The 10,933-nt window shown below is 36.9% G+C and overlaps 1 protein-coding gene across 1 annotated transcript in view; it reads right to left on the bottom strand.

Moving 5' to 3' along the window:
- The window catches only part of Tanc2 (tetratricopeptide repeat, ankyrin repeat and coiled-coil containing 2), a 345,611-nt gene that overhangs the window by 144,646 nt on the left and 190,032 nt on the right, over nucleotides 1-10,933 (bottom strand). Inside the window, exon 6 of the mRNA XM_026777178.1 lies at nucleotides 8,636-8,702. Coding sequence (XP_026632979.1) covers nucleotides 8,636-8,702 — 67 coding nt within the window. The remainder of the gene's footprint in view (nucleotides 1-8,635; nucleotides 8,703-10,933) is intronic.

Below are 10,933 nucleotides of genomic sequence, written 5' to 3'. Positions count from 1 at the left end.
TAGACCAGGCTGGTCTCGAACTCACAGAGATCCGCCTGCCTCTGCCTCCCGAGTGCTGGGATTAAAGGCGTGCGCCACCACCGCCCGGCTTAACTTATTTTCTAGCTCATGTTTGTACGCACACACGCACCAAACAACAATAAAACATATGATTAAAATAAACAACAACAAAATAGAAATTAATAGAGTAGAAAGAACCCGTTCAAATAAGAAAGCGACTAGGCCTTTCTTATTCTTCTCAGTTCTAATCCTTTGCATATCACTTGTAAGTGGCACGCTAAAGAATAATGATTTTAATTAAACTAAAACCTGAAAGGTCTTCTAGAATTTTATCTAGTCTTATTAATAATTATACATGAATAGGAACATTTTCATAACCCCAGAAATGAAAAGATGAAGAGCAGTAAAGTCTAAATTATTGAATTTTTAGTAATAACTTTAAAAGAATAAAACATATCATCCCAGGAGGGTTTTATACTTAGTTCATGTTCTCTTCCTATAATTTGAATGTGGCTATTTCCAAAGAAAAGAAAGAACCTGAGGAGGTAATTTCCATAATACTATGAAGTATAGTTTTATTGCTGTAAATTTAAGTGGAGGTCTGGATTTTGTAATACAAAAGAAGATAAATTAGAAAATAAAACCTAAACTTTCTTTAAGAAAAAAAAAACAAGATTTTTTTTTTAACCACACAAAGAAAAAGGATTTGGAAAAAGAAACTAGAAAAGGTGAAGAAATAAGACTCAACTCTGAGACCTGAGGAAGAGAAGTGAGAGTGGCGGCACAGGTCTGTAACACTTGGGGTGCATGGGGGGATGGTCACAAGTTCATGGTCAGCTTGGGCTATACAGTAGGCCTGCCTGGATTATCAGAATTGAGACCCTATCTCAAAACTAAAGGGAAACCAGGGAAGAGGTATATACTCTGGAGTCCTCCGGAAAAATGAAATTATAAATGCCATTGAACACTTTTGGGGACCTTGGAATTTTGGAAGTCAAATCCCCATATTTAGCACTTTTGATTTCCTGCATAGTAGTCAGTTGTAAAAAACAAAAGAAATGGATGAATGTATGATCAAGGGTAGGCAGTTAATAAAATGAAGCAAGAAAAATTGTGCTCCTGTATCCCAGCCAGTCTTTGTAAACAAGGAGAAACCAAGGTAAGCAGAAACTAAAGATGAGGTAGGTGGTAGCAACTTTAAAAAAGAAACCAGCTGTGGAATCCAGAAACTCTTTTGAAAAGAGAAGAACATGGAGAAAAAATTAGGGACTAAAATTAACTCATACATGAAACACAAACATACAAGCAGGTAAAACACTCAGGCACATAAAAATAAAGAAATCTTAAAAAAAAATCAAACCACTTAGGATCAACTCTACAACCCCACTTGAAGAAGGGAGAAGACAAGCGGGAGGACACAGGCTAATGTCCCACTGCCATCCTTCTGAAACCAGAGAAACAGTGAGCAACGAACTCTATTTCTGGCTGTGCTGTTCTGCAGTTTCAGAGGATGCTGCAAATGTTAACAAGATGCAGAAAATAAATGTGCTCATTCTTCAGTGCAATTTTTATAGTACTCATACTAAAAATATTCTACCTAGGGAATAAATGTATATGTTACCTGGGCAAACATTTAAGTAAAGAATGATTTACTTTGAAAAAATGTACATGATGGCATATTTTAGAGATATATAACTTGTTCTAAAACATAGAACTTATCTTTGCATGTCACTAGTGGTAAAATGCTTACATAGTTCCCAGTATTATATTATGTTCAGGTATTTTCAAACTGGGTAAAGGTTTTTTTTTGTTTGTTTGTGTGTGTGTGTGTGTGTGTGTTAGGGAAACAGGTAGAAGAGACCAATTAGACTTCCTTTTTAAGGTTACTGCCAAAGAATAGTCTTTCAGTTTTCAGCTTTTTAGAAGGCAGCCTTCTCAATAATATGCTAGGATTTCCACAAATGAGAACATTTTTTAACATAATTCCCCAACTCTCAGTCACTCCAGATAGCAATTTCATACTCACTAAATCTGGTCATTTGCTTTGACTATTTTAGACTAGTTAGCAAATGTGGTAATTTGAAAGAAAATGGCTCCCAAAGGGAGTGGAACTATTAGGAGGTGTGGCTTTGTTGGAGTAAGTGTGTCACTGTGGGGTGGGCTTTGAGGTCACTTTTGCTAAGCTTCCCTCAGTATGACTGTCAGTCCCTGTGGCCTCTGAGTCAAGATGAAGGACTCTCAGCTCCAGCCCCACCTCTTTCTGCATGCTGCCACGCTACCTGCCATGAAGATAATGGCTAAACCTCTGAAACTGCAAGCAAGCTCCTTTGATTAAATGTTTTCATTTTTAAGAGTTGCCGTGGTCATAGTGTCTCTTCATGGCAACAAAAACCTAACTAAGGCAGGAGTTGGTACCAGGGACTGGAGTATTGTTATGATAGTCCTGACCATACTTTTGTTTGGAATAATATGGACTTTGGTACTTTGGGTAAGAAAGCAGTGTCATGCTTTAAGCATTGCTTAATTGGGCACACTAGTAGAAGCATGTTAGACAATGGTGCTGATAATGACTTGAAATGCTGGGGGTTGGCTCAAAAACTTTCAGAGAAGAATTTTAGAATGTTGCTTAGAAATCGTTTTTGTGATATTTTGGTGAAGACAGTGGCTGTTTTTTTTTTTTTTTCTCCCTCATTTGAAGAGTCTGCCTGAGGCTAAAGTGAAGAGTTTTGGATTAAGTCCATTGGCAAAAGAAATCTCAAAACAGCCTAGTATCGACTCTGTCATGTGGATATTAGTGGTAACTCTAACATTTTACTTACTTATTTGCTGGTGGATATCTAGGCTGGTTCCATTTCCTGGTTATTGAGAACAGTGCTAAAATACAGCATGGATGTTTAAGTATTTCTATGACATGATGACAGACACTTTTGGGAATCTAGGAGCACTAAAACTAGATCAGATGGCAGATGTAATTTTAGTTTTTGAGGATATTCCATAACAATTTCTATGGAGCTTACTTGTATTTTGGAAATTTTGCACAGAAAGTATGACTAAGCTGGTTTTATTGGCTTGGAATCAGTAGGTACAGAAAGAACTAAAATAATCAACTCACATGAAATATCAGAAGGTAAATTCTTTGAACAGCCATCACCAATTAAAATTTCCATCATTTTTGCTTAGTCATGCTTACATATTTAGGTGACTTTTAACTAATTCTAACTACCTACCTACCTAATGACTTGCTGTGTAGCCTAACTAAGGAGTATGTGTCAAGTTGCAGTGATGCAAAAAACAAATCATAAATCCTTAACCTCAGAAGGGTAGGTAACTCTGAAAGAGATCATATATGAAAATAATAAAATAAAATGCTATTTACAGCAACATGCTGATATCTGCATATTCAATCATTCTATGGTGTAACATGAGGCCCTGCTTTGTTGGGGTTTCTGTCCTGCCCAGTTCTCACAGTCATTAGGTCCCAAAGAAAAGCACACAGAGGTTTCCATAAGTTATAAACTGATTGGCCCATTAGCTCAGGCTTCGTATTAGCTCTTATAACTTATATTAACCCATTATTCTTATCTATGTTAGCCACATGGCTCAGTACTTTTTTCAGCAGGACAGGTCACATCCTGCTTCTTCAGTGATCTGGGCAGGACTGTGGAGGAATGGGCTTCCTCCTTCCCAGCATTCTCCTGTTCTCATTGCCCCACCTTTACTTCCTGTCTGGTTGTCCTACCTATACTTCCTGCCTGGTCAATCAGGGTTTATTTAAAACATGTTTGACAGAATACAGACAATTCTCCTGCACCACTCCCCCCTCCCTTTTTCTAAACAAAGGAAAATATCCATAGTCCATTTTTTGGAGGAATGTGGGCCTGTATGACCACTGCGCTGGCTAGTTTTATGTCTACTTGACCCAATTATAGTCATCTGAGAGGAGGAAACCTCAACTGTGAAAATGTTCCCATTAGATCAGGCTATAGGTGAATCTATAGAATATTTCTTTAGTAAGTGATTGATGTGGGAGGACCCAGTCAATTGTGGATAGTACCACTCAGGGTTGGTAGTCTTGAGTTCTATAAGGAGACATGCTGAATAAGCCAAGAAGAGCAATCTAGTAAGCACTAATCCTCGATGGTCTCTGTAACAGCTCCTGCCTGCAGGTTCCTGCTCACTTTGAGTTTCTTCCCTGGCTTCCCTCAGTGAACTGTGACTCTAGATATGTAAGCCAAATAAACCCTTTCCTCTCCAGGTTGCTTTTGGTCATGGTGTTTAATCACAGCAATAGTAACCCTAACTAAGACATCCTGGGAGTAATTACTTTTTAATCTCAGTTTCCAAGCCTAAGAAGAAATTCTATCTATATATAGAGTAGTACATACAATTATTTTACAGCCAGGCTGAACCACTCACTCTATGCTTATCTCCAGAGATGCTTGGAAACCTGGTACTGGCTACTGACCAAGACAAAGGAAAGTGGAGTAAGCAAGTGCTGTTTAAAGTTTGAAACTTCTCTGGTGCACCCAGGAATAGCTGTTTCCTAATAGTTTATATGTGAAAGATTTAGACAGTCTGACTTGGCTATGTGGCCTGAGGGCATCACTTATTTGAGTGGAAATTCCTGGAAGCTCTCTGTGACAGCAAGGCTGTCTGTACAAATCTTGGTGATTTATGTTCAGGTCAGAGCAGTGATTACAGAATAGCTGGAGAGCTCCATCTGGAAGTACTTGGGTCCCCCTGGGCATATCTGCACTCTCTTCTTTCTCCAGTACCTTTATGAAAGCTTTCTGACAAAGGTTATAGAACCTTTCAATGATATGATCTGATTAGTTCTCTACAGATTTCTTACAGGATCATAACGCACTAAAAGAATTCAAACATTGTATCTGGACCACAGTCTTTGTTTAACAAAGTAGTTATTAACCTCATTAGGTTAATTATACAAGAAAAATGTCATTTGGTCTTTTAAGTAATTTCAATGAACAAAGTGCCAGATTTGTAAAAAAAATAAATAACACACATTGCAATACAAATACAGCCCAATGAATACTTAAGATCTAATGCTATGTATTATAAGCAAACACTTTGGAAAGATGATGGAGTTGAGAATGCAGGACTAGAAAACTTAGTAATGAGCCTGCCCATTTCTGAAAACAAGTAAGAAAGGCACGAAAAAGCTAATCCAAATAATCTAGGACTCAGCAAATGACTCAGAGGTCAACTTGGATGAAATAAAGAACACAACATCCTACTGGACTAAATATTCCTTAAAGAACAAAGGAAGAGCTGTTAACTTTGCTTTTTGGCCATAAAAGTGAACATAATCAATGAACAATGAACATGGTCATAGTCTGTAGGTGTTAAATGATATAAGGCTATTAGACATAAAATCAATTCTTTCAAAAAATTCAAGACTGAAAGAAAAAATAATCCCAAGACATGACTAAAAGAGGGACTGAAGATTAAACTCTTCTGGAGGGAACTGTGATTCTTCAGGTAAATAAAAGGCAGAAACCAAAATGGATTCACACTTTGGTCATCATTTGCTACACATCCATTCCAAAGAATCTAATCGAAACTTGGTATAAAGAATGAATACTGGAAATTATATATATATATATAGTTATATATACATCAACAATTTTATCTCAGAAAGACTGGGGTTATAAAATTGTTGTTTAATGTAATAATGACAGATGATAATTAGTGGTAGTAAGGTACAAAATTTTATGCTAATAAAATTATATTAATAAAAATTAAAAATATAAAACTACTCTACAAGTATTTGAGTTTTCCAGCTCATATTTGAAGAGCACTGTGATTTTGAGGGGGAAGATAGGCTGCCATAGAGAAAGCTTTCTGTGGTACATAGAGTATCATATTTAAGGTGTGTCAAGACCACATAGGATCAAAATAACTAGTAATCTGAAAGTTTTCAGGACTCTAGAGAAGACATTTATAGTATTTAAAAACTGAGGAATTTCTAGTTTCCTATTTATTATAAACAGTATTTTAAATATTTTGGCATGTTTGCCAGAGGCTGATGTTGGGTATCTTGCTTAATTGGTCTTGATCTTATTTTTTGAGACAGGGTCTCTCACTGATGTGGAGTTTGCCAATTAGGCTAGACTGACTGGCCAGCAATCCTTAGGAATCCTCATGTCTCAGCCTCCCTGGACCAGGGATCAAAGGAGCATATCACTGTGGCCACCATTTTACATGAGTATTAGGAGTGGGACTTGTTCTCGGCTTGCATGGAAATTACTTTACCGACAGAGTCATCTTCCCAGTTCTACTTTATAATCATTTTTGGACTTACTTTCTTTTTGCTTTTCTTTTTTTTTTAAATTTATTATTTAATTATGTGAACAGTGTTCAGCCTCCATGTATGCCTGCAGGCCAGAAGAGGGTACTAGATTTCATTATAGATGGTTGTGAGCCACCATGTGGTTGCTGGGAATTGAACTCAGGACCTCAGGAAGAGCAGTCAGTGCTCTTAACCTCTGATCCATCTCTCCAGTCCCCAATGGACTTATTTTCTTAATTTTAATTTTGTTTTGGATTTTCAGTTGTTAGGATACAGGAGTGGAATTTATTTTTGTGTTGATTTTGTATTATAAAACCTTGTTATATGCTTTTTACCTACTCAGTATCTATTTTAAATAAGCGAATTTAAATAAGTATAAATATGTATACTGTAAATAGCAGATGACATTCATACTGGCTACAATATATACAATGCTCTGATTTGGTAATCCTTAAAAGAAAAACAATGCAGAAAAATATTTGATTCCATTTGTTAAACACCCTCATACCCCTTGGAGTCTTCAAGCTCTCTGTATTCTTCACAAGACTCCACTCATTCCTCCCAGCATCCTTTTGTCTTCGCTGGCTTTTGGGGTACTGCACTGCTCCATCTCTGCTACTTATCTATTACTTGTTTTTGTTTCTAGTGGCTCATTTTTCTCCCACCTGCAATATTTGCTGCTTTCTTTGTACTTAGGTTTTACTTTTGCATGTAATGGGAAATTTGTATAAGAAATGCAAAGTAAAGAGAGACACGGTTTTATAACCATTAGTTACTAAAATTATTAAGTCAAATAATCTGGGTCTACACTTTCATTATGAAATTGAGTCAGTTGTGCTACACAATACAGACATTTTCTAATCTTAGAAAGGCTAAAATTCATATATAAATTACATACATGATTAGGAAATAGCATCTTAAAATGAAATATAAAATTTTTTTCAACAGAATATATAAATATAAGAGATGAGTGGGAAAAGAGTATAAACCACCTCACAGTTCAGATGAGATCTTGTAGTCAAATATAGTTGGTATAAATTTATCTTGAAATACTCATACTTTGGGGTTTGGGGGATTATGGTAGCAAGTCATGACAAACATATGAGAAAAAGAAGAGATGCTTTATACACTGCTGGAAACACTCTCACATACTTTCATGACCCAGAAGTCCTAGTTTCAGGTATGCATCTGAGGAATGCTGTGAATGAGAGGCAGTGGGGGTAAGCTAAACGTTCATAAATGAAATGTGAAGAATGTTTGCTTAGTGTACTTGGGGCAGTCAGAGAAAATGGGTATTACACAGTTCTTTACAAAGTTTTATATTAACATGACACTTTGTATATTTCACACACAAAAACACACATCACAGTAACATATACTTTGAAAGGCTACATTAAAATCTAAGAAGCTATATAAACATATTAGAATACCTACAATGGGAAGGGATTGAGCATAAAGGGCAAGTAATAAACTGAGAAAAGCTTTACACAGATTAATCTGCATATAAAAAGAAATGCCAAACTATACTTGCAGTCCATGAAGAGAAAAGCAAATGATTTTGTCTAGGGATAGACATGAATTTGCACACACAGAACTGAAGAGGAATACTCTCTAGCCTTGGATGACAGAAAACATTCATTCCCCTTTCACTTCTCACTCCTGAGTACTCACTTAAGGATGTGCACAGCCTAACTTTCAGGAGTCTAGAGAGAATCTAGCAGTTGATAACCTAATCAAAATAACTTTTACTTCAGAAGGGAAGGTAATGTGGTTCACTGGGTAAAGGCATTTTCTGTACAAGTTTTGTGACCTGAATTCAATCCCTGGAGTCCATATAAAGGTGGAAGTAGGAAACTGATCCCACGAATGTTCTCTGACTTCCACATGTATGCTGCAGCATCCTGTTCTGTCCCCAATCATGAGTATATAAACACATGTGTGCACACAGAAATACTGATTAATGAAAAATTTTAAGTAACTTTTTATTTTTCTTTACTCCCTCCCACCCTCAAAACAGGGTCTTGATGTGTAGCGCTTGCTGGCCTAGACCTTCAATCTTCCTGCCTCACCTTCCTGAATCCTGTGCTTTTTAGATGTGCAGTGCTTGTTCACTTCTTTTCCCATAAAAGTTTACTGTCATTATTTTAACAAGAATATGTGAAAATGCTTGCCTATATACAAGTATTTTGTTTTCTATGCTGCCAATATAAAGTTTTCTTTGAACTTATATTTAATGTTCTTAATTATAATTTTCATTTGCATCTATCTGTAGAACCCTGAGTTCCAAAGGCACATACAATGAAGAACCAATTCTATGGCAATCACCTTCTGTATTCTGTAGGATCTTGTCATCTGGTTTTAACAGATGCATTTCCGACTCAGTAATGACAGACTAAAAGAAATAATCACTCATGCTCAAAGGACTCAATACTGAAGCAATTACTCTAGCTCCAGATTCAATCATATTTTTGAAGAAATCTTCATTTCTCTTTTTTTCCTCACACACTCAAATCTTGACTACATTCCAAGAAGATATGGAAATTTAAATCTTTTCTTAAAATAGGATGTGCTATAACACGACACAGGAACACATCATGCAAATGTCTTCTTGAATACTGAAAAATATGTAGCTTCCAGCTCTGGTTTCATCTTTGTGCATTCTTCCTTTGTCAAAGACTGTTTTCTAAGCTTCTGAAGTTTCTCCTTTGAATCAGAATCAAGTCGTGATGGTGCTGGTAGGATGATGCAACCTGCAGTCTATACTATCAGTGAAGGAATCAATCATGAAATCACATCGCTCAATAGAAAACTCACTGTAGCAATTTGGCAATGACCTTCTCAGTGTGAACAGTGACTTTTAGTTTATTCTTCTAAGGTCAGAGTGTGACCTGCAGAGAGGCAGCTCTGTGCAGATTAGTATTTATTGTTCTAAGTCTGGGGTCTAGTTGGGGCTATTGTCCAGATCTTCCTGTACCATGGCTACTCCAAGGTGAGTCCCAGTCTAACTGTCTATATTTTGTTTCTGTCTTATTCTCTACAATGTTGGCTTTAGACTATGACACTTTTATTGTCCGGTTGTCAGGTGAGACAGACGCAGGTTAAGATCATTCCTGGTAAGCCAGCTTGTGGACTACATAGAATAATAAAAGTGGGTTAGATCAATATGTAAGAGCTAGCCAATAAGAGGCTGGAACTAATGGGTCAGGCAGTGATTAAAAAAATACAGTTTCCGTGTAATTATTTCGGGGCATAAGCTAAGCTAGCCATGTGGGCGGCAGGGTGCTGGGGACGCAGCTCTGCCGCTCTTATTTCAACAGTCAGGCAGAAACGAAATATACAAAAAGTCCACTTACATTTAGGAGCAAAGCCCAACTTTCTTAAGTGGACATTTCTCTTCTCAGAGTATATACACAGCTTTATACTGCTATTGTTATTATCTGAAAAGAATGTATCTCAGACTACTTGTTAAAATATACCTAATAGCCCAATTATTAAAGGAAATACATTAAAAACACAGTTCATTACATTTCCACCATCCATCCCATTACCTTCTCTTGACCTCCATCTCTCTACCATTGAGTTCATTCTGCTTCTTAGATAGTCTTCATTCTATTCATGTTTTTTGTTTGCTTTGTTTTTGAGACAGAGTTTTTCTGTGTAGCCCTGGCTGTCCTGAAACTAGTTCTGTAGACCAGGCTGTCCTCGAACTCATAGAGATCCTCCTGCCTCTGTTTCTCAAGTACTGGGAATAAAGGTGTGCGCCACCACCACCTGGCCTTGTTTTTGTTTTTGAGAGAGGGTTTCTCTGTGTAGCTCTGGCTACCCTGGAACTCACCACGTAGGCCAGGCTGGCCTTGAACTTACAGAGATCCACCTGTCTGTCTCCCAAGTGCTGAAATTAGAGACATGCACCACCATGCCCAGCAATTTCTTGTATTATTAAAACAAAAATCTACATTTTATATATGAGAAAAATATTAATCTAAGTTTAGTGTATTTCACTTAATGTGCCAATCTCCAAGTTTCCATTTTCCTGCAAATGATAGCATTTCATCCTTCTTTATAGCTGTATAAACCCCGGTGTATGTATATACTCTATCTATTCATCTGTTGATGGTCACTTTGGCTGACAGCATCATTTGATTACTGTGACTAGTACAGAGTATGGAGAATCCCTACTGTATCCTGACAGGCCAGTAAGGAAAGCCCAAGGATCCCTGTCTCTGCTTTTCCAGAGTTGCAATTACATGCGTGTACCATCAAGACTCTTTGTTTTTGTTTTTAAAATGTGAGTTCTCGTGATCAAACTCAGGTAACCCTTGTAAGCACTGTACTGACTAACTGAGCCATTGCTTCAGTCCTATTTGACTTATTGAGATTTTTATTTCCAACATTCTCATTTGTTTTGTTTTTTTCTCCCCCTTCAGAATCTTTTTACTAATTTTTTTCCCACTTAGTGACTGAGTTTGTTGACCTAGTCTTCAATGGACTTTACTTCATTTGTTTCTTTTAATCTTCTTTGAGGTTATTGATTATTTTTATTTTTTTTATTTATTTTTTTTTATTGAGAAAAGGAAAAAAAACAAGTTTCCACCTCCTCCCAGCCTCCCATTTCCCTCCCCC

This window comes from Microtus ochrogaster, unplaced genomic scaffold, assembly GCF_000317375.1.
Source record: "Microtus ochrogaster isolate Prairie Vole_2 unplaced genomic scaffold, MicOch1.0 UNK48, whole genome shotgun sequence".
In the NCBI taxonomy this organism is placed as follows: domain Eukaryota; kingdom Metazoa; phylum Chordata; class Mammalia; order Rodentia; family Cricetidae; genus Microtus; species Microtus ochrogaster.
Note: the sequence above shows the minus strand (reverse complement) of the source record. Positions and strands in the feature narration are given on the sequence as shown.